Source organism: Schistocerca piceifrons, chromosome X, assembly GCF_021461385.2.
Source record: "Schistocerca piceifrons isolate TAMUIC-IGC-003096 chromosome X, iqSchPice1.1, whole genome shotgun sequence".
Classification (NCBI taxonomy): domain Eukaryota; kingdom Metazoa; phylum Arthropoda; class Insecta; order Orthoptera; family Acrididae; genus Schistocerca; species Schistocerca piceifrons.
In genome coordinates this window covers 402,063,719-402,088,975 of record NC_060149.1, presented here as the reverse complement: position 1 = coordinate 402,088,975, position 25,257 = coordinate 402,063,719, and the positions used below count along the sequence as shown (strand labels likewise).

Genomic DNA, 25,257 nt, shown 5'->3' with positions numbered 1-25,257 from the left:
TTATACTTTATTACAAACCAAGCACTGGTCATAACTGTTGCTACTTCTGCTTGTTCTGTTTCTGAAAGATCATGTCATATCCAACAGGTCAAACCCAACTGAACATATCTACAAGAAACTGTTATAAATAAGGGTACATTTTCATAACCCATATGCACTCTTACAGACTGATCAATCTGAAGTTACAAGCAGAGGAGAGGTGATGTGTGGAAAGAATCAAAGAACTGAACACATAATAAATAAGAAGCTGTGTATCATTGGCTGAATGTGTTACAATTGGCTCATTATACCTTATTCTAAAAATATACACTGTGAATTTTTGATGAGGTTTCTAGGGCGGATGAATATTCAGTTTTTATTCATTCCATTCACACTGATGGAAGTTATGCAGTCAAAAGACTGGTTCAGTAACATCTGACTGTAAACCCAGAACTTCATGGGATATTTCCTCGCAACATGAGAGAAATGTAGGTACAAGTTGCAGATGAGCACAAATATTCATATGTCGCTAATAGGTATCACATTTATACCTAATACTGTTGATGTCTAACAGTTTACAGTAAGCAAGTAAATTTTGAGTAATTGAATATATTATAACAAAACATTCAACATTCCATGCAGAGCCAATCACAAAGATTCTGTAACTACTTTCTCTGGATGGGGATGGGAGCACGGATTGTGAACAACACACATATAAAATGAGATGATATAACATATGTAAGAGACATAACTCCTTTTGCAATAAACAAATTCATTTTACTGCAGTTGTTTATAACATGTCATACTAAAAAATCACATTCATTGCAACAATAACTCCAACACAAGAGATACAAGTGTTATCCACTTCAATAAACATTTTATGACAGTGGCTTTTCACAGTGGAATGTAAACTATTTCATTCTCTTAAATTGGATCTATGATACTACTATTGACAGTGCCATAACATTAATATATTACCAGACACATTAATCTGGCACATATGGTAAAATATAAAATAATTATCTTGGGTATTCGCCATGCCCTATCCTTAGTAACCATCCCAGAAAATATAGGGTGGTGGCAGGTGGCGTTTGGTTGTACAATCCTGTAGTTCTGGTGTGGTACTGGATTTGCAATGTGTTTCTGAAAATAAATCAAAGATATACTGAATGAATTAGTCAATGCTTTATGATAGAACCTGGCAGTAATGAAAAGAACAAACATAAGTAGAATATCATTATTGCATGTCAAATTAGAAAAGAACTAAGTATGTACTGATTAGTGGCATGAATTTTGCATGTAGAGCACACCACTCCATCGCCAATGAGATACAAATCAACCTCAAATGAAGTACCTAAGAGTAAAAACTCCTGCATTTGACCAAATATCAAGTTGTTAAAAGCTGAAGCACATATTCATCTAGGCCTAATCTGATCACATATTGCATCACATTGAAAGTTGGAGGCTGGAGATAGTGATGCTAGTGTAGGTGCATCTTCAAGGCATTAAGCATTCTCACAGCACCTTCACAATATATACATTTACTAATGTGGTGTTACATAACTAAATAATCACAGTTTCAAAAGAATAGTGATTTCCTCCACTCACTGGCAATAGAGACAACACTGCAAAACAAATATTCGCCCAAAAATCAAGAACATGAAATCCTCAAAATTTAACACAAAAAATTACAAAAATGAAATCTAGTGTTGTAAATTTCACATGACCTATATATCTCAAATGAAGACCTCAACACCAGTAACCCATATAGACCTCAAAAACTCAGCACAATTTTCACTTGACCTACATAGCTCCAACAAAGCCCTAGATACCACACTTACTCTATTTAAATCAAAGTTCACAGTATAACAAACCAAATCATGCTCACATGACTAATATTAGAAATGTATCCTAACCAATGATGGTATATCAATACCCATGATACCTACCCATAACAATCCAAATATTACTGAACACTAACACAGAAATCTCGAATATTCATGAAAACTTTCACCACCAGTTTCAATACACCCAAATAACTCTACGTAATGCAACAAGCAATGAGCTACTCATAAATATCTGTATCTTCTTTGCAACTGAAGAAAAGAGAAAAATATTACATCTCCGACCACAACAAACTCAAGGCACTAATATTTCCAAACATAAAAACTAATCCATCAGGCAAAACATGCAAATTCAAAGTAACTCACCAGAAAGCCAGCACAGATTCTTTCAATAGCAACCTGAAATGTTCAATTCATGTCAAATAACTCAGTAACAAGCATCCAGCACAAGGGAGTGCCACCAAATATTACAACACACAATCTACAAACACAAAGACTCAAAAACATCAAGGCTCACAATGACATCACGGGTAAATGCAGATGGGTGTATCATCAGCACCTTACCTTGGGCGAATAACCTCACGTTAGTCTCAGCTAGGATAGAGTGATGAGGCAATGACTGCCAGTTGGCAAGAAAACAGGACTAAATTATCAGGATGAAACTTAATTACTGTCGGATCATTTATTCAGAGTTTCAATCTTTTTGGTACAATCCAAAAGGGCCAGTAATGCCTGCTTTACACTTAGGAGATCTTTCTCACTGTACTGGCCCACAAACAGGACTGACAGCATACTTTTATTCAGTCTGTCCTACAGCATTTTCTTTCTAAGCAGCGCAGATAAGATCTAAAAATTGTCCATTCTGATATTGAATTAATAATACTCACATCCTAAACCATTTACTCCTTAATGGAACTTATGATTAATAATAAACAGGTAGTTTACTAGACACTGATTTGATTTACGAATTTTCTGACTGTCAGCCGAGACATTCATATGAATCCTTGCCTGCTATTTCAGCATCTTGTTTCGCAAATAGAAATTTCCCATAGTATCTCCAGTTTTGCTGCATTTCTCTTCCTGTTTTTAGCGAGTTTCATCGCTGTATACTTCAGTACATACGTCACAGTATTAAACGACTCCTATACATTTATATTCTGTGGGAAAATACGATATTCTAACCACAATCATTTTAAACGATCAACTTATTTGCCTCCCAGAATTCGAATGTATATCACTTTTCCTGTTTCCTCCTCAACAATTTTGCATTCCACTTTTCGTCTCTCAGAAATCACAATAGCACAAACCCTATTGCTGAGTTACTACAACAGTTCCATGCAGCATGTACCACCTCGTCGAAAACAATAACAAACACAGATTTTTCTGCCTGCCAAAAATTGCTTCTTCAAAGATAATAATCGCAACGCTTACAACTGGGTGTGGTAACGTCTGTGAACTACGTCACTTCCCGTGTTTTGCTGTCGCTAGAGTCTAGTGTAAGAAGTCACCAGTTGGTGTCTTCTGTGATATTTCCAAGGCCTTTGATTGTGTAAACCACAAGATAAGAAGGCCTATCATTACGGAATCAAAGGGCCTATAGGTAACTGGCTAAAATCATATCTTGAGGACAGGAAACAAAAGGTGGTTCTAAATGGCTGCAACAAAGGATCTTGTAATCTAGTGGATTCTGAATGGGGCAAAATTCAGCATGGAGTTCCCCAGAGATCTGTCCTTGGACCCTTGCTGTTTTTAATATATGTCAATGATTTACCCCTGTCCATTAGCAAAAATTGTGGATTCACAATGTTTGCTGATGATACAGGCATTGTCGTAGATGGTAAGTCTACTGCTGATCTGGAGACTGATGTTAATGATATACTCAGAGAAGTTACAGCTTGGTTTTCAATTAATTCTCTTTCAGTTAATATTTAAAAAAATTAATTTTATACAGTTCCACACAAAAAATAAAACTCTAGAAAATATAGTAACTGCTCATGACAACCAGGAACCAGAACAGGTGCAATCCACTAAATTCCTGGGGGTTCACATTGACAGTAGGCTCAACTGGGAACAGCATGTGTCTCTTACTCTAAAAAGGCTTTCATCAGCAACTTTTTCTCTAAGAATAATTACTCATTTTGGGGACATCATCATCATCTTACTTTAGGTACTTTCACTCATTAATGAGTTACGGAATAATATTCTGGGGTAATTCACCAGCCTCAAAAAAAATCTTAACTGCTCAGAAGAGAGCAGTCAGAATCATGTGTGGGGTTCCTCCATGAACCTCACGTAGAAAACTTTTTACACAGTTAGGTATTCTGACCACAACATGTCAGTACATATACTATCTGATGAATGTAGTTAATAAAGACTATGCTCAGTATGAAACAAATTGTTCATACCATAACTACAATACTAGAGATAAAGATGATCTACATGTTGAACTAAAAAATTCAACACTTCTACAGAAGGGAGTCAAGTATGCTGCTATAAAGACTTTTAATGCATTGCCTAATTATATTAAATGTACAAGAGACAATGAAACTCTGTTCAAAGGTATGTTAAAAAAATACCTGCTCAACCATCCACTGTACTCATTAGATGAATTCTTTTCCAGAAGTAATGCCCTCCCTTAATAATAGATATATTTAGTCTCTTAGTTATTAGATGGACGATACAATATTATGTTAATGTTATAGTGTTAATGTTATAGTTATAATGTTATATTGAGAATTGCTATACTAATTAAATGACAGCTTGTAAATGAGAAAAAGTGATACTTATTAATATCTATATCATTGTATTATATGACTAATCTGTAGCATTAATTGTATTTGTACAATTGTATTGACACGTTCCACATCCAAGCGAATCACTCGCATGTACGGATCTATGGAATACGCATACCAAATAAAAAAATAAAAATTCATAAGTCTCGCACACTGCAAAGAGAAGTGATAAATGTATTAGTGTCAGTGGTGTTGTGAAACAGCTGAAACCGCTAAAATTTAAGAAAGCTTCAGCATCCGATGGAATCCCTGTGAAGTTCTCTACCAGATTTCCATTTGAGTTAGCCCACTTTTAACTATAACCTATCATAGATCCCTTGCATAAAAAACGGTGCCAGTGGCTTGAAGAAAGCACAGGTCACAAACGTATAAAAGAAGTGTATCAGAAGTGAACCATAAACCTAACGTCCAACACCCTTGAGATCCAGCTGTTGTAGAATCTGAGCATACACGACGTTTTGTTGCCCTTCATGGCAAGCCATCCTGGGCTTACATTTCGGTAAGATACTGCTCGCCAGCACATGGAAAGAGATTCTACTGCTTGTATTCGTGCTAGCCAAGCACTACCTTGACCAGCAAGGTCGCCGGATCTCTTTCCAATTGAGAACATTTGCAGCATTATGGGCAGGGCCCTCAAATCATCTCGGGATTTCGACGATCTAACGCACCAGTTGGACAGACTTTGGTACGATAACCCTCAGAGGACGTTCAACAGGTATATCTACCAATGCCAAGCCGAATAACTGTTTGCATTAATGCCCAGATGTGGATCAACGCATTATTGACTTGCTCAATTCGTGAAGTTTTTTCTCTTGAATAAATCATCCAATTTTTATGAAACTGTAACTGCTTGTCAGTACACGTACATCACATGTACCAATTTCTGTCCCATTCGAGTAATTCCTTGGTTACGTGTGTTTTTCTTTTTTGTCTTAGGCCTAGATATCCTGAGCTCTAACGTAATGAGGTATCTTCTCCACGTTAAACTGCATGGGTTCTGAAAACATGGATCATGCGAAACGCAACTCGCAATTTTTCACATGATATCCTGATAGCCATGGATCAATAGTCAGAGAGAGGCAGTATTTCTCCATTTCTGAAAAGCATATTATTCTGTACCACATCTACGCTTACGATCAAGTGTATGATCGTATGGTGTATCGAGCAAAATTTGTCACTGTATCGAGGACTTTTTGGTAGGAAGGGTGCAGCAAGTTATATTGATTGTACAGTCGTCAACAGATGTAGAAATAACTTCCAGTGTGCTCCATGAAAGTGTGTTAGGATCCCTGTTGTCAATATTGTATAGTAACGACCTTGCAGACAATATTTTAGTAACCCAAAACTTTTTGCGGTTAATGTAGTTATCTACAATGAGATGCACACTTCACAAAATGAAAACAGCGTGGTATCCAATGAGTGCAATATCAGTTGAGTCACAACTGGAATTGGTCAACTCATGTAACACTCATGAAACGTAACGATCACATATGCTCGGTTGTAGGTAAAGCAGGAGGCAGACTTCGATTCATTGGTGGTATGGCTCAAATGGCTCTGAGCACTATGGGACTTAACATCTGAGGTCATCAGTGCCCCATTGGTGGTATACTAGGGAAATACAATCACTTTACAAATGAGAATGCATACAAAACACTCGCATGACCCATTCTAGAATATATCTTAAGTTTGGGGGATCTGTACCAAATAGGGTTAATAGGCGATATTCAATGAGAAAGAGAAAGGTAACACTAATAGTAACAGGTTTGTTTGACTGGGGCGAGAGTGTCACGGAGACACTGGTGAAACTGAACTGGCAAATGCTTCGAGATGGAGGCAAATTTTACCAAAAAAGCCCAGTTATTAAGTTTCAAGAACCACGTTTAATTGAAGAATATAGGAATATACTGCAACATATGTATTGGTCCCATAGGATTCAGAGGATAGTTTAGACTAACTACAGTGCCCACTTTGGCATTTAATCAATCATTCTTTCTGTATTTAAGTCACATATATTGTATATGTATTCGTAGTGCCAAGCGTGGGAGAAGAAGCTATGTACAACTCACGTCACCTGTACAGAGTGAACCAGGACTCTGCCCACAAAATGTCAGAGTTTGTTCAGGGCCATTTTCTGAGTACTTTGGTATAATGACCTGTGGTGTCTGGAAGCTTTTTAGAAAGTAATAATGAAATTATAGATTAATAGACTTTGTACATGCATTATCTTTGTTTCTGTGAAAATACCATCACAAAAGTGAAAAAGGCTGTAATATGCAGTCACCAAAACGTAATAACACGAAAGGACTGGGTTAATCTTGGGTGCCTATGTACAGAAACAAAACTGTTGTTACGGGATTGCCCTCACTGTGGAAACAGCTCAGCATATCATCGTCAAGTTGTCCTTCCTTCCCATTCAGTGAACAAATAGATGAGATGCATATTGACTGATTTATCAAGTAGGCCTTATTGTTGTTGACAGCAAGTATAATGAGTGAATGGAACAAATATGGTTCGAAACATGACACATAGCATGTGCCGGTGACATTTTCACTGCTTTGCAGATGTTTTCAATGCAATACCAATACAAGGGGGTAAGAAATCAAACAAAACATAATTACCGGTACTCCATAATGAACCACCAGCGTCCATGGGTCCCTTATACAAAAACTCAGCGGACTATACCTGCCTGCATTGAATGATTAGGGCAAGCCGGGATGACAGCCCTCGACTCTTCTACCTGTCACAGAGTTGGGACAAGGAGATCAGTGGACCCTTTGTCAACCTTTTCTGGGTGCATATTTCAGTGTGTGCAAACTTCACTGTGTGCTGTTTACAGGACACCGAGAGAGACAACATGGTTCACTGTAGAGAGAGAGAGAGAGAGAGAGAGAGAGAGAGAGAGTGTGTGTGTGTGTGTGTGTGTGTGTGTGTGTGTGTGTGTGTGAACCACTCCATCCAGTGAGCCCACCCGAGCTAACCCTAAGCTATTCTATGGCGAAGTGGAGAAAGGGAAAATGCTTGGTCATGTGACTGTGACTACAGTTTTACGAACCAGGGGTGTGGAGGGAGTACGAGCCACCTGACACTAGGCCCTGGCAATTGACAAATGGTGTGGGGAGAGGAAGACAGGTTTGGAACTGTGGCTGAGTGGAGGGGTGTGAGAGGGACAGCAGCAAGGCCTGGCCCGGCTACTGGCTGTGTACTGGCAGCTGCAAGTAACCTTGTGTCTCTCCAACACAGCAGTGGAAACTGGGCCTGATTACCTCTGGTCTCTGTCACTTGTACTACACCAATATCATGTTACTCTAATTATTTGATATAATACTGAAAAAATACACAGAATAAAATTTTAAAACAAAATATCTTGTGGGGTTGGGCCACTCTAGCCCCTAAGAACAGACCTCGGGGTCTTTCATTGGCTTCCACCACACGGGTTTTTGCTATCCAATACAACCTTGCAGTTGATTACTCTCCACTCCTTCATTAAGACCTTCCAGTTTTGCACCCAAACTTTGTTGAACTGAGTTTTGGAGGAATACTCTTAAGAAGTTTTGGTACACTAGTTGATACCTTTACAGTCTATAGGAGCTCAGCAGCTGCCTTGATCAGCAGCTTCACCTCCTCCCTCTGGGGCGCCATCTCTTTAAGCCAGTCCACAGTTCCCATCCCTTCACAGACAGAGATTGTCCATACAGTTCCTCCAGAATTTGGGGCCTGGACTTGTGTCTCTTCCCCCCACCCCACCCAGTCTTCTCAAAAGAGTGCCAGCTGTCTGAACAAATTACACCTGCTGGAAGGTGATGTTGAACAGTGGATATCCCTGCTGGATAACTGCCATCCTGAAGACTTTGACTGCAGTGCTATAGGTCTATTTCTCTATTTCTTGCCTCAGCTTTTTCTGGACCCGTTTATCCTGAGAAGTGGGGATGTTAGACTCCTCTCATTTTTGTTGTCTTGGAGGTAGAAGGGAGGTTTAGCCCTTCACTCTGAGGCAGTTTTTTCTTGGAGGTCTTATGTTTCAGACATTTTAATTCCCCTAAATTAATTCCATTTAAGTAATTAATTTGGGATGCCATTCTTTGCTTTCCTTTTCATTTTGTCCTTTTACAAGTTTTCTCCTCTGAGCCCCACACAAGAGACAGCTTGTCTGATGAAAACCACTGTTGCGGAATGGTGTGACAAGGGGTGCTGCTGTATCATGATAACGCACATTCCAATACTGCAAATTTTGTAAAGCAGAAGTTACAACAACTCACGTGAGATACACTCGAGCACTCACCCTACAGTTCTGATCTCTCCCCACGCAATTATCATACCTTCAATGCCTCAAAAAAGGCTCTGAAGGGTCAAAGATTTCTGTCGGGTGATGATGTGTAGTAGGCAGTTACAGACTTCTTCATGCAGCAGGACATGGTGTTTTACCCAAATGGCTACTTTCAACCTAGTGCATCAGTGGGATGATTGACTCAATGCTCACAGCAATTTTGCCAGATTGGGATACCAACTCTGGACTGTACGGCCTTCAAACAGAAACTTTTTGATTGCCCTTTATAATTATTTTAAGCAGTTACAGAACCAACTTCTGAAGGTATTGTCTTTGATCATCTGGTCACAAACTCCATTAATATAGAGTAGGTAATGGCTGATTACAAGATCATTACAGCAGCACTAATTTTGGGAGTCAGCAGGAACATTAAGAGAGGTGGGAAGATTTTTCTGCACGGCTAATTTGACAAGAAAGAGATTTCAGTTTGCCTGATTGGTCAACATAGTGAATCTTTGTGAATGAAAATGTCGAATATAAATAGTTAAAATTCAAAAATATTGTACAATATGCCTTAAGACATGTGCTCAGAAAAGCTGTGAGGGCTGAAAAAGACCTACCATGATACAACAGCCATGGCAGATAGTTGCCCCAAATGAATAGCGTAAGCCTAAGCTCAGTGGTAAATCGTGGATGGGAACAGCTATCAGGAAAGAATAATATACAAATATTTATGTAATTTTATCTTAATAGTTGAATTTTAACTATTTCTTGTACACGAGATCAATCCTCCGGTCCTATAAGGCTGCAAATTTTCCGATGCAGTCTTCATAGAATGGCTGTTTTCATTAATTGTTCTAGAAGTTCTTTCTGAACTGAAATATTCACCAAAGAAGAAAGCCAACATCTTACTGGTGGAAATATTTCTGTTCTTCTCATCGGCACATAAAATAGAGAGTTTGTGTCTTGGTGAATACAGGCCCAAAGAAATTATTTAAGTTTCCAAGTGCACTAGAAGGAAAACGTGTGTGGTATGTGGTATTCTTCAAATCTTGCATTATTAGGAATGCAGAAGTATGGCGGTGACCTCTAAAGAAGCTCTGACATACTTCCTTGCTTCATATAGACCCAGACCCACGCACAGCTGTAACCCAGGCAATATACTACACAGACAGAAGCACTGTACTCCTTTTGATTTCCTTGACTCAATCCACACTCAGTCCTCACAGCTGTGTATGTATTACGATATGGGCTCTCTAGCCTGATCTCAACATAACATTGCAGTCATCTACAGCCAAAACAGATAAATGCTGTTACATCTCAATGTCATCATCAGGACCTGAGTAACCACTTCAGACTGGCACCAATGCTGGCTATGCTTCCCAAATGGATCAGGTCCAGAATGCCACCTTTCATATATCCACACACTACCTGCTGGAGAACCTTGCCTCTGGCCCCAGCAAGGCCTGGTTATGACCTCCACCAGCACTGTAGGCCCTATCATATTGAGACCAACACAGACATAGGACTACAAGTTGCCAGAAGAAGATGCATAGCTGCTTACATTTGTGGAAGCCCTATCCCTGCTGGAAGAACAATTCACTGACACTGACCACGCCACCAACTGTTACACACAATTGGCAAGGATGACCGCCTTCTCTGCGACCCCCCCCCCCCACCCTCCCACCCTGTGAAGCTGATTCAGGGTCTAACACCAGGCACTGTGTTCTGGCCCATCAATGGATGAAGGGATCTATTACCCCTCCAGTGATTTTGAGATCGACATCCTTATTAAGGTCATAGTTCTGTAATTTTCTATAGATGAAGTTCAATTTTGGATCTCTGCCATGTGGGTGGTGTGTTAAGTCAAATCTGCTTTTCACTCATCGGTACTAATTTGAGCTCACATTAACTGTAGTCACAATTTTCACGCACTACTTCATTTTCTGCTAATAAATTATTGTTGATCTTGTTCTCTTCACACTATGTGGTTCATGACAGTGACCTGCCTTAGGCAGTTTCAGGGTACAGCAATTAACAAACCAGATCATATTTTCTTTATTTTGTTTACTTCACTACAGTATTCACTTGATGGATTATGTTTATTAATGTACTATTTTACTATTTTCAAGTGGTAAATTATTCGATTACTCCAAATGGTACAGCTGTTGGCTGAAGCCAGTAGTTTACAGTTTTCTGTAGTTACTTTTATTCTAAATATTACAAGCAGAAACCTAATACTACAGTACAAGCATGGTAAAAAAAGCTGGGTCAGTGTTATGTGACACAGGCTGTGGATTTAGAAAGTTTATAAAGCAAAGTAATGTTTCACATGTGTCATGCTATGTGCAACATCCACAATGCCTCACTCATGACGTAATTGTCAGTTTATCCTCAGACTGATGTGTTGATGAGTTCTTGCAGACAGTGCCCCTCAACAAACATTCAAAGAGAGCAGTGATATATGTAAACTCTGGTAGTAGGCATTGTCAATCATTTGATGGCAAACAAAAGTCACCATCCTTACTGTCAGTTTCAGATTCTCTACAGACATTGCTGCAGAGTATTCTGGAACATAACATAAAGCAGCAAGTAATTTAGCCACTAAGCTGTCTACCACAATGCTGGTTGAAAACTCTCAAACATGATCATGTAGCACACAGTTAACCTCCAGCACAAATGGAAGCCCCACTACCTCACTGTCACCTTGGTCCATAATTTTAAACTTCTGAAATTGTGATCACATTAGTATACAAAGCATGAGGGACGCCAGTGTTCACACTGTGGTATATGTTGCAAGCCAAGCTACCCAGTTAATGTGTGGATCATAATGAGGCAGGCAACTCTATGTCACCACACCAGATATTCCAGTAAACAGAATGCAGCTAAACTGATGATCCAGCTGATCATCAATGGCTATGAGATGCATGTCCAAGTAGACACAGGGGCTGCTATGTCTTTAACTGAGACACGCTGGTTGGCTCTGAGCACTATGCGACTTAACTTCTGAGGTCATCAGTCGCCTAGAACTTAGAACTAATTAAACCTAACTAACCTAAGGACATCACACACATCCATGCCCGAGGCAGGATTCGAACCTGCGACCGTAACGGTCTTGCGGTTCCAGACTGCAGCGCCTTTAACCGCACGGCCACTTCGGCCGGCAGACACGCTGGTGCTCTACAGCTTCGGTGACCACAGTATCAAGTAATTTACTGCAGTAGGTAATGGATCACACTAAGTGAGCTAGGCATTACATACTTAGGACACATCTTAAGTAAGATAGGGCTCAAACCCGTAATGGAGGATGTACGTGCAATTGATAAACCACCAGTGCAGAGAATCTAAAAGTAGTACAGCCCTTTCAAGGTAAGGTAAATTATTGCAGCATATTTGCACCCTTCAAACAAGCCCCACTGAAAACGGGTAGCATTCACATCATTAGATGCATGCTGGAAAGCATTCCTACAACCACAACAAGTATCTTCGATATGGACTGTGGCTAGTGACATGCACATCTGGCAAGCATCTCACAGTAGTACCTGACAAAATGCAAGGTCATGGCTGTACTGGCGTACATGTATGGCATGGACCAATCCGATGGAGCTATTTGCAGATAGGAAAGGAAGCATTTGCAATAATTTATGGAGTCAGGGAATTTCACGTGTATATTGTGACGTGATATTTCACCAACTACGAACTCCTGATTTCCCTTTTTAGTCCTGTTCTAAGTCCCCAGAAAATACTATACATTGGTCCATGATGTAGATGGCCTATGGGGCCAAACAAGAAGTTTGACAAACATGAAGCCATATGTACACTGGTCCATGATGTAGGTGCCATATCTCATCTGCCTGTGGAAGCAAACAAGAAGTTTGTCAAACATGAAGCCATATGTTTTGCATTTGATGATAATCTGCATCAAATCCTGATTTCTGCTTGGTATGTATCCACAGACATAGTGGTGCTACTTTATAGTGTGTTGTCATCACTATATCAGAGTCTACAGTACTTACCGAGAGGGATAGAACTGTCAATTCAACAATCTCTTGCTGGTGCCAATATCTGAATGTCACAGCATGTCAATATTTTTATTGACTGAAGAGGCAGAATGATGGGTCATAATCCCACCTTCATTCAATCCCAGGGTGCTGCATTTACTCCACACATCACACTGGGAGTTTGCCAGAATGGAAGGGACTAGCACATTTACTGGTCCACAATTGACTCTGTAAACCAAAGCTACTGGTCCAAGTGGAATGTTTCTGCCCCTGTCCAAAGCCCAAGCCCCTTGATAGTGGGTGCAAATTGATTTTACTGGTCCATTACCAAGGTGTTATGCAGTTATTTATGGTGGGTAATCTCTCAAATTTCCCATATGTGACATGGGTGTGAAACAGGTCAGTGAGAGTCAATATCTGTGCTCAGGTTACCATTTACACAACTGAGAGTGCTCCCCATAGCATTTAGTCCAAAACCAATCATCAATTTGTGGTAACCACAGTCAAGCCATTCTGCCAATGTAATGGTATAGAATACCCTACCACTGCTCCATTTCACCCAGCATTGAATCCGAAGTTGGAACAGCTGGTCAGGACATTTAAAGTGCAAATATGGAAAATGACGCATTTGACATTGTCTGAGGAAGAACTCACCAGCATCCTGGCTACATTGTGCTCCTCTCCCATTTACAGTTACATCAAGGTCAAAGTTGAGCACTGGCAAGGGGCCCTTATGCTGCTTGACCCTCTGCATCTGATGCAGTGAGTCTAAAGGCCCTTTTATCATGCAAGCTCCAAAATGTGTGGTCATGACTTCAATTAGGAGCCATAACTGGTGCCAACTTTTTGAAGTCATAGCAGGAAAGGAGTAGCAGAATTACTTTTTGCCACAACAATCTGCACAGAATCAAATCCCACCTAGATCAGTCAAGGACCTGGATGCAGCAGTGATCAGAGCCACTTTTAATTCCACCAGCTGGTGTAAGCCTACCCCATTTCCACTGGTGTCCCCACCTCACATGCGGTAGCTTACAATGTGTAACTATGCCATGAGCTTCAGCAGCAATTGAAGGTGTTCACCGAGATGAGGTAGAAGACAATGGAGACAGAACCCATTCCATGTCCTGCAGTCACTATGTTGAATGAGAGCATTAGCATTGCCCCACACCCCGTTGTACAGCTGGACCCGTCATGTACATTATCACAGAAACTGGCAGCATTAGACACTATCATAAAGGAGCCAATGAAAAATTAATTACGAGGTTGGCATCACTTCCACATCAGTTGAAGGTTGGTCCGTCGGGGGTCAAGGGACTAAACTGTGAAGTTATCAGCCCTGAGTCAAGAGATAAATCATCTGGAGTTAGCAACATCAGCCAGAAATTTGACTGAATTATGAAAATATGTTGAAGTTGTAAAATCGAGGTGGGTCAGAGCAGGCGAAGGGTCTCCCAGGACTCACCTATGATGAGTAAAACCCAACTCACATCTCATGCCAGCTAACCAGATTAAGGGTGAAGACTGTTACAGAGTAAAAAATGCCATCTAGCAAGAACATTCGTAATAGTAAAAGTGTGAGGGCTAAAAATGTAATGCATATCAGTTGAATTGACAATGGTAAAATAAAATGAGAGAAATAAACAGGCCAGTAGGTGGGTGGGGCCAGGTGAGTGTCCCCCAGGGCTCTGCATGTGACAAGAGCTGTCGCTCCCACAACTTTTCCACTCCCCATCCATTGTAGTCAAAAGTGTTAAAGATGGGAAAAGCGCCCATGATTTATTGGACTACTGCCCCTAAAACAAAAAAAATAAGATGTGGCAGGAAAAAAGAGGCTAACTGCATCTGAAAGCAATTAAAACAAGGTAAAAGATGGACGGTCAAGGCAGCTGTGCAATAAGGTAGGGTTGGAGGGTCTCACAGACCCACCACGGGCTGGGAGATGCCACAACCCCAGCCAGCCTGCGCCCACCCTGAAAGTATTTTAAAATGTTTTATCTGAGAAAAACCCACTTTCAAGGAGAAATCGGAAAACCATTTCAACTGGCTGCGAGTCGTATGTCAATATCGTAGGCGAAGATTCCGGATGATGTTTATTGTAGAGAACTAGAAGGGGGTGACATTCCATTGGGATGTGAGCTACTGTCTGCATGGCCCCATAAACACAGTGTGGAGGGGTAGCTTGTTATATAAAATAAAATTATGATTAATCTGGTATGAGCAATGCAGTGGCAACATAGGACAGTAGATTCCTTCTGAGTTGAATGGAGGGAGGACCACCGGGCAACCGTAGTCTAACTTGATAGTGCAGAGTTTATTAGACAGGGAAGTAGCCCACCGTATGTTGTCCCATATCTGAGTGAGTAGAGGTCTTATTTGCACTTGCAAATCTGCACCTGGAATCATCAAAGCGAATGTTGAGCAAGTAATCGTTTCTCTAGCCGAACAGCTGGTCAGTTCATTTACTATGATATCCACATGATTTGGAACCCAGAGAAAGTCAACTGAGCAGGCAGCACAACTAAGATCAGAGAAAAAGTCATGAACAACAGGTATCATAGGACAACAGTAGTAACATCGATCAATAACAACGAGACTGATAAATTATAAATGAAAGTCTGTTTAATAAAAGTAGGGCTCCAGTAATGGCTATCAGCTCCACAGTAAAAACACTACACATTCCCTGCAACAAATTTTGTTCCTGACAGGTGGGAGATGTAAAAGCACTTCTCATGCTGTCCATGGTTTTAGAGTCATCAGTGTAAATGACATTAGCATCCTGATACTCCTAAAGAACTGAGGGGAACAGTTACTGACAGGTCTTGTGGGTGACTGAAATTAGTTCCTGAGATAGATCAGTCCTAATTTGTGGTCTGAGTAACCTAACCAAGGGAGGATGTGTGGGAAAACACGTGGAGCACATTTAAGGAGGTTAAGGAGGAGGACCTGGCAGAGGTCACCGAGGCACATTCCAAACGGTAATCTACCCAAGGATGGGCACCAGGGAAGCAATGCCCCATATATGCAAAAATAATTTTATAATTTGAAGATTAGTAAATTGTCAGGTGGTGATTGTGTAATAGAGCAAGAGCTGGTACTGTAGGAATTGAAGAGGAAGATCCCTGTTTTTGCAAGGAGCCTTTCTAGGAGACTATTCCTTCAGGCGCCAGTGGGCAGTCTTACTCCACGATGATGGATTAGGTCCAACAATTTCAAAGCTGAAGGTAATGCAGAGCTGGAAACCTGGAAACTATAGCCCAGTTGGGTGAGAGCAGTGCCAAGTAAACATGGAGGAGAGTAGCACAATCTGTACCCCAAGAGGTGTAGGCAAAGAAGCAGAAAGCATTAAGCTTTCTTATGCAAGTAGTTTTTAATTGGTGAATATGTTGCAGCCATGTCATATTTTTATCAAAAAGGAGTCCAAAAATTGGTACTATGAGTAGTCCAAAAATCAGGACTGTGCAACAACGTATAAGTGCTGGCTACCAAAGTACAGTTCTGGGTTAGGCGGTAAAATAACACAAACATATGTCTAACAGTTTACTGCCAGAGAAATGGAAGCCTTGGGAAAGGTACTTGGAGGCCTTGGAGCTCGCATTCAGCAAAGGCTACAGATTGGGATCTACTCCAGATGCAAGAGCCATCGACTTACAGCAAAGGAGTGACCAGTAGTCTGACGGAGGTCACTCTAGCCCATTGATGGTGATGTGGAGGTGTGTAATACTCTGCATGGAGTCCTGCAGGACACTGTCCTCGTGGACCTGAGGGGAGTTGAGTGGCGTACCAAATCCAACCAGAAACAACTGGTGGGATAAAAACTGATGAATAAAAGTCAGGAGGAAGCCTCAAGAGCTCCAGTCACATAGGATAAGTAAAATGTGATGGAACCAAGCAGTGTCATATGCTTTATTTGGGTATAAAAATACTGCAATGATGTGTTGGAATTTAGAAAAAGCTTTTTCCAACTTAACAAGATGGTCAGTTGTGGATTGTTCTTCCTAAAAAACACAATGATGGGGGCCAAAAGCTCCACATTTCGAGAACGCAGCATAATTATCAGGCTACCATTCTTCCAAGCTGCTTGCAGAGCATGTTGATGAGGCTAATGAGTCGGTAGCTGTCAATAAACATTGGGTTTTATCTTGGTTTAAGAGTTGAGATGAAGGCAGTATCTTACTATTTTGATGGGAAAACACCTTCTAGCCAAATACCGTTAAAGACCATGAGTAGATAGAGCCTTGTGAGTAACATTCAGATGTTGGATCACCTGATTACGAATTACATCTGTGCCTAGGGCCATACCGTGTGGTGTGGCAAGAGCTTGAAGCAGTTCCCAGTCAGTGAAAGGTTTATTATATAATTTAGTGTGATAGGGGCAAAGGATAGGGGGGATAACTTCAAATTGTCTTTTATGCACTCAGAAAGTAGCTGGATAAGAAGAGGATGCCCATGCAGATACAGAGTGGGTTGTGAAGTGTTCAGCAAGAACAGATGCATTGGTAAATGTACAAAAATTGGAGGATGAGATACAGGGCAGTTGTTGATCCAGCCTGACAGAGGGGTGGAGGTGAAAGTAGAGGCATCCAACTGACATGGTAAGTGGTCCTTCAGGGGCAGTGAAGAAGAAGTGATAGAATTACTGGAAAGTCGCCACTGTCATGAAGATCACCATGCAGTGACCACTGCAATGAAACCAGGAGACTGCAGGAAGAGATTACAAGGTTGATAGCTGAAAAGGTTCCATGGGCAGTACTAGAGTAGGCACGAGTACCACCATTCAGGAGACAAAGATCAAGTACAGAAACAAGCTGGTCAATCAGAAATCCCCTGTCAGATGAAGTGATCTTCTCTGGGGGTTGTGTGCACTGAAACCTAAACGTAGGAGAAAAGGGGAGAGAATTGTTGGATTAAGTTGATCATCTGAAGGTAAGTTAGTGCTCTACCTGGAGGTAAATAAATGTTACAAATAATGACTACAGGGGTCAAACCAGGAGACTGGGGGAAGAGATGTAAGGTTGATAGCTGAAAGGTGCCATGGACAGCACTAAAGTGAGTAGGAGTACCACCGTTGAGGAGAGAAAGATCGAGTTCAGAAACAAGCTGGTCAATCAGAAATGCCGCAGACGAAGTGGTACCTCCTCACAGGGGTGGTGTGCACGGAAATCCCCACACAGGAGAAAAGGGGAGAGAGCTGTTGGATTAAGGTGGTCATGTCAAGGTATGTAAGTGGTCTGCCGTGAGGTAAATAAATGTTACAAATAATGACTCCCGGGGCATTTGCACTCACGTTGCTATTACTTTCAATGTGATACAGAGACAAATCTGCACACTGACAACATCTGTGCAAACCAATATATAGATACTTCTAGAGGCGCTCTTGGGGCCAGTACAGTTCTGACAGAAAGAAAAATAGCTTCAACACAGATTGCAGAACAGAGGAAGTCAGTTGTTGTCATTCTGGCAGGTGACAGTGATATCAATTGAAGTTTAATTGGATCATCAAGTTTAGGGTGTCCTCTCATTAGGCATGAAGGGTTTCCCACACGACCCACAAGAGGAAAGGGCCTATCACCCCATGGTCACGTTTATTTGCGCAATTACCAGTGGTACACGTCAAGGGAGCAAATATGCCCTGTACTATTGATGAGCTGGCCACAATAGTGGGAAAGGTTGCTATCATTAACACTGGATCAAACAATTATATGTTTTCCAAGCTTTAAAATATGAGAGGCTATCTGTGACCTACAGCTCCTAGATTATGCAATCCTTTATTAGGACTGCATAGTTTGTGGATTGGGGAGGGTGATTGTTCCAGCAACTGACTCAAACAGGTTGTAGCACACATGTTTAATTTTTGTGAAGTGGCTGGCCACAGTCTCTGCAAATAGGGTCATACGTACACTGGGAAGCCATACGTCAGAAGTGCTGGCATTTAAAGCACTGCATGAGGGGTGGGAAATATGTCTTCACATTGCAGCAGTAAACAATGATTGGGACCTTTTCTGGTAGTGGATCCCTCAAAAAATTGAGAATGAATGCTCTGGTGTCAAAATTGTTGCCAGGTCCACCTCAAGATGATGTATGAAGTGGATCCGTCGCCTCTCAAAGTGTTCGTGTAGTTCATCACCAGTCTGTTGCATTAGGTCCCAGTGAAAAATTAGCCCCACTATCATGTTTAGGTTCTTATGGGGTCTTAGAGTAATAGGCACATCACCGAGTTATTTACAAGAGAGTAATGCCCAGGACTTTCTGTCTTAATTAATTTGTGGTTTACTAAGGTAAGAGAGTTTTTCCAAATATATTTTCTATGCTCTCCAAAATAAATACTGGCTTAGCAGTAAGAAAGGACCATTCATCTTTTCTAGTACAAACCAGCAACTGAGGAGAGTAAGTGTCTGCGAGTCACTTTCCTACCATGTGCATGGCCATGGAAGGGAAGTTCCTTGGGTCATAACAATCTGCACTGAACTGTGAACTGCCTGAAGAGACTGCACTGCCTCAAAGTCACTGCTGATAAATTTAGTTGTTTCATGATGCCAAATACCCATTGTGATGCTGCCTACTTCAAATGAGGATACTCCCCATGGGTATCACACAGGGAGCGCAAAGGCCACCTGGCATGATGGCCATTGCCAGTGGTCCTAGTGTCTCTAAACAGACAGGCACTTATACTTTGGCATGCACAGGTCGGTGACATCTTGGGCATCAGCGGTGTGATCACTGTGTGGTAAGGGAGGCTACCACCATAGGTACCTGACAACTCCCTGTACACACTGGCTACTGTGCTGAGTATTGGATGACCTTGCCCACAGATTCTATAAAATAATTTTGAAATGGTGGATATCAAATCCAGATGTGTGGACCAAACATAAATGAACTGAAATATGTGATGTAAACTACAGAGAGAAAAAAAAATATAGTCAAACATTTCAGCAGGAAAGGAAAATAGTACTGCAATGGCTTGGGGTCCTATGCTCACCACATTTTATTTCAGGTCTCCAATTTATTTAGTAATTATTATGAACGAATGCATCCCAATCATTCAATTGGCAGCTTTTTGACACATAAAAGCAATGTATCTGCTATGTACTACACTTGACTCCTGAAAGTGACAGTGTCTTATAGGGCAATTTCCATACAGGTGTAGCACTTTAGGCTTACATGTCTACACTGCTACTGGTGCTTACCCATCACAAATTCCACTCCCAATTACTCTTCAATTCATCAGGAATTTTGTGCTGATTAGTTTAATAATAACTATCCCATGGTGTGTCAATGGGCTTGTGATCTAATAAGTTTATGTCTTTTTTCCACCAGGTATTGTTCTTGAATGAACATTCAGGAATCACAGTGAGGTCAATATACAAACACCTGCATTAGTTTTGTGCAGCTGAATATCAGCATCCTTGGACAGTTGTTGAATATGTGATCCCAGCATCTTGGTTGCACAGAAAATTACTCAGAAGAAGCACAAAGTATTAGACTGCAATTTGGAAAGTTACTTAAATTTTTATTTCTTCTTTGTTTTTGCAGTTTTTGCCTTTTTTGCCAGTTGTAAAAGAGTAAAAATTGATTCCACACATATTTTAAAGGAGAATTGGGATCTTTTGAGTGTATTACTTTGTAAACCAATATTTTATCTCATGCTGTCGCAGAAATAATGATAATAGATTGCATTAACAGTGCGTGACAGCTTACAAGTCAGTTAAATAAGTCATACAAGAGGAATGCTCATATTCTATTATAATACATGTTATAAAAGAAATGTATGAATAAACAACATTTCTGATATAAATTATCATATCTCCATGACTGACTAATCACTTTTAAAAATGCCCCATGCCCCACATCAAAATTTCACCTCGAATACTTTGAAGAGGAGTTCACATAACACAGATAATTTTACACAGAGTGACAATTCCTTGAAAAATCACTTAAAATCAATAGCAGATCTCTGCACAGTGCAAAAGTTGCACTCTTGCAAGAGCATAAAAGAAAATGCTTTAAAATGTGGTGCACTATCAGCAGTGTACAGAACTCCAAGTGAGTCATCTCAACAGAAGAGACTACCATGCATTAACATGCCAGTTTAGGACCATTTTCTTCTATCTGAGTAACTAATAGAGGTCAATTTTATTGAGATAGCATCATATCATTTAAGTACAGCTATTCAGTTTACCAATAACAACGGGAGCAGGATACATGTATTCTCTCATGAAATTTTCTGTAAATAACCCATTGCAGTTCAGAAAAAATAAGGACCACATTTACACTTAGATGACAAAAGTCGTGGGATAGCTCCTAATATCATTCTGGTCTCCTTTTGTCTGGAGTACTGCAGCAACTCGATGTAGCATAGACTCAACAAGTCATTGGAAGCCCCCCTGCAGAAATAATGACCCATGCTGCCTCTACAGTCATCCATAATTGCGGAAGTGTTGCCTGTGCAGGATTATGTGCACAGAATGAATTCTCAATTATGTCCCACAAATATTCGATGGGATTCATGTATGGCGTTGAACTTGGTGGCCAAATCATTCACTCAAATTGTCCAGAATGTTCTTCAAACCAACTGTGAACATTTGTGACTTGGTGCATCATCATTCGTAAAAATTCCATTGTTGAATGGCTGCAAACTGTCTCCAAGCAGTTGAATATCACCATTTCCAGACAATGATTGGTCACTTGGACCAGAGGATCGAGTCCATTCTATGCAAACACAGCCCACACCATTATGGAGTCACCAGTAGCTTGCACAGTGCCTTGCTGACAACTTGGATCCATGGGGTGTGCACCAAACTCAACACCTACTACCCCCTCTTATCAACTGAAATTGGGACTAATCTGGCCAGGCCACAGTTCCCCCTCATCCAGGGTTGAACTGATTAGGTCATGAGCCTAGGAGGGGCGCTGCAGGTGATGTCATGCTGTTAGCAAATGCACTCGCATCAGTCATCTGCTGCCATATCCCATTAATACCAAATTTTGCTGCACTGCCCTAATGGATGTGTTAGTTGTATGTCCCACATTGATTTCTGTGGTTACTTCAGCCAGTGTTGCTCGTCTCTTAGCATGACAACTCTATGTAAATGCTGCTGTTCTTGGTTGTTAAATTGGCCAAGTGAGAGGTAATGCCTGAAATTTGGTATTCTCTGCACAATCTTGACACTGTGGATCTCAGAATATTGAATTCCCCAACTATTTCTGAAATGGAATGTCCCACGCATATAGCTCCAACTACCATTCTGTGTTCACACTCTGTTAATTACCGCTGGGTGGCCATAATCACATCAGAAATCTTTTAAAAAAAATAGTCACCTCAGCACAAATGACAGCTCCATCAATGTACTCCCCTTTTATACCTAGTGTATGCAATACTACCGCCATCTGTATATTCGCATATCACTATCCTGTGACTTTTGCCACTCAGTGTGCAGAAAAAAAGGCCCTCATTAAAACTGAGTGTAGATCATACAGAGGTGAATGATATACTTTTGTTACTAAACTACACATTTTTATGTCGTGTGTATTCACTTGTAAAAGTTCAGCATCAAACCATATTTAAATATTGATATGTTAAATGGCTTGTGAATTGACAAGTTCCAAAATGTAACAATAAAATTTTCTGACATCATTGAGGAACCACAGCAATTGTACTTCGTATTTTAATAATTAAGAGCACTCTGGGGCGCAAAAAATTATACTGGTTTTGGACTGTACACAGCAGCTCTGTGAACCAACTCCCCACATCATCCAGAGCATGTGGTATGAAGATGTTCATATAGGCTAATTTTTTAAAATTAAAACAACAATATAAACAGTGTGTGTAAATGAAACTGAAAAATCTGATGGGTTGCAGAGGGCATCTTGAGGAGCAAACTAAGGATAGGAACCCACGTCCAGAAATGTCATCCAACAATGGTACAGAGCGTAAATGTTACAGGGGCAAACACCTGCTGCGAGTGCACCTCTTCAACAACAAACTCGAATTTGTATTCTAGCTCCTTTGGCGCCACTGCATTAGCAATTTCTACAGCATTATGCCAAGTGTGGAAGCATTTGACACCACCTAACATCCTGAATGCTGTCAAGTTACACTTGTGGCTCATCTGTGAACAAAGCTGCCAAACGGGTGGGTTAGTGGCAGGCATTGCACCTATGTCTTCAACACATGTCCAGTTATTGGATGTGAAGTTTCTGAATGTGGGCTCATATCTTTGATTTGTTCCTCACGACAATTGACACAACCTCTTGAGGATGTTTGATATCATTTTGTTACACATTTTATGGTACAAATGGTCTGTGTAACATGTAAGTGAATAAGAAAAATACGTGAGATGCACTACACGGCCTAAAGTCTCTGGAAACCCAACACAGCGTGCTCTGTGTGCTGTCAGGCTATCCAATCAGGGTACCCAAGTGCATTAGTACCACAACATATTTCCCATCAGAAAAAGTGACTGGAAAGAATTGAGTCAGTTTGAATAATCCCAACTGTAAGGACTCACTAGGTTGGGCATTCCATCAACTACGTAGGTTAGAACTTACACAGTAGCAACACTGTTGTGGAGGCACTATGTAATGGAATCTATTGTCGCTGATAGCACACGTTGTTGACATACCTACCTTACCACTGAGCAAATGGACTCCCCATCCCATGTCACCGGCGTGCGCACAATTGAGGGAAACACAGTCACTTGTGAGCGAGCGGTCTAACATAATGGCGTCACTATGTTTTCGAAACAGGAACAATGGTGTTGGATCAAGATTGAATGTGCCAGAGGTCGTACAGCACGACAGTGTCATCAAAGTCTTCAAGAGGGATGCGGGGAATCAACATTGCTGTACAGAACAGTGGCACATTGGGTAAAAGCCTTCAACGAAGGTTGGAAAACTGTGGCAGACATGCATCGGGCAGGTTGTCCTAGTGTCTCTGAAGAAGATGTGCATGCTGTTTCCGTGTTAGTGGACAGTGATCGACGCCATACGATTCGTGAACTCACCCACGAAACCAGATTAGCACATACGACTATGCTTCGCATCCTGAAGGAATGCCTGGGCATGCGAAAAATTGCATCACGATGGGTTCCGCATGACTTGACAGAAATGTAGAAATGGATGCGTTACAACACTGCTCAGATGCACTTGGAACACTTTGAGCACAAAGGAGAGGCTTTCTTATACTGTATCGCAACACTGGATGAGACTTGGGCCACATTGTACAAGCCAAAACTGAAATGCCAATCCAACGAATGGCATCATTATGGGTTACTGTGAAAGTCCAAAGTGCGTCAGAGCCCCGGTATGATGAAAGTTATAGCGATTCTTGGGTACAACTGTGATGGTGTTACCCTAACGCATTACGTTCCTCCATGGCAGACTGTCAATGCACAGTATTAATGTTCATTTTTGGAGCATCACTTGCAACCAGCTTTGCGAAAAAAGCGGCGACACTTTCTGCGCAACCCACCCATCATTTTGGACAACAATGTGCAGGCGCATACAGCGCAAGCTGTAGCTGCTCTGTTCGGTCGATGGGACTGGGAAGTACTGTACCATCCACCATACTCCCCTGACTTAAGTCCTTGTGATTTTGATTTGATTCCGAAGATGAAGGAACCACTTCATGGCATTTGTTTCTGAACTGTTCCAGAGATTCGACAGGCAGTAGACCCCTCCATTCGCACCATCAACAGAACAGGCTCTGCTAATGGTATACTACGCCTCCCACATCGCTGGAAACGGGTTCTACACAACGCTGGTGACTACTTTGAAGGACAGTAACAGGTGCAAACATGTAACTCTTTCGTATTGGTTGTGAATAAATAGTTGCCACTATTTAAGTTCCAACCCTCGTATTTTATAGCAGTTACATGTGTCCATGTGCACTGTTAGCAACATATTCTAAAAAGGAGTCATTAGGGTATAACTAAACTCGATCATCCTTCTGACACGTATAAGAAAGTGACAAATGATTAAACATTATTTTCAAGGTGACTGCTAACAGCTGTTAACGACACATTACTGCCTGTGTGTCCTTTATCATCACCACCAGTTTCAGCCAACAACCCTCATTGCAGTATCTGTACACAGAAAAAAAAGGAAGAAAGAACAGAAATGCACAGAGCCCAAACAATTATACATGAGGTGATACAACCTAGTACTTACTGAAGTTTGTGTATTACTTATACATCATGCCATATCATATTTATATGGTAATGTTAGTAATGCCGCCCTGTCAGAACTGCTGAGCATCAAAAGGAAAAATCAGGTTACAATACTCAAAGAGTGATATGTAAGGTGTGAAAGCACAGTTATAACTGATCATCAACGAATTAAAACAAATCAAGGAGTAGCTGGTTATAGATTTGTGTAATGAG

General features: G+C 40.9%; 1 protein-coding gene across 2 annotated transcripts in view; it reads right to left on the bottom strand.

The window, feature by feature from the left end:
- Positions 1 to 803: 803 nt before the first annotated feature.
- The window catches only part of LOC124721219 (glutathione hydrolase 7-like), an 87,238-nt gene continuing 62,784 nt past the window's right edge, over positions 804 to 25,257 (bottom strand). The window contains exon 10 of one of the 2 annotated variants that reach the window (XM_047246071.1): positions 804 to 1,122. In XM_047246071.1, coding sequence (XP_047102027.1) covers positions 946 to 1,122 — 177 coding nt within the window. In that variant the 3' untranslated portion in view covers positions 804 to 945. The remainder of the gene's footprint in view (positions 1,123 to 25,257) is intronic. The other variant, XM_047246073.1, reaches the window with a different exon arrangement.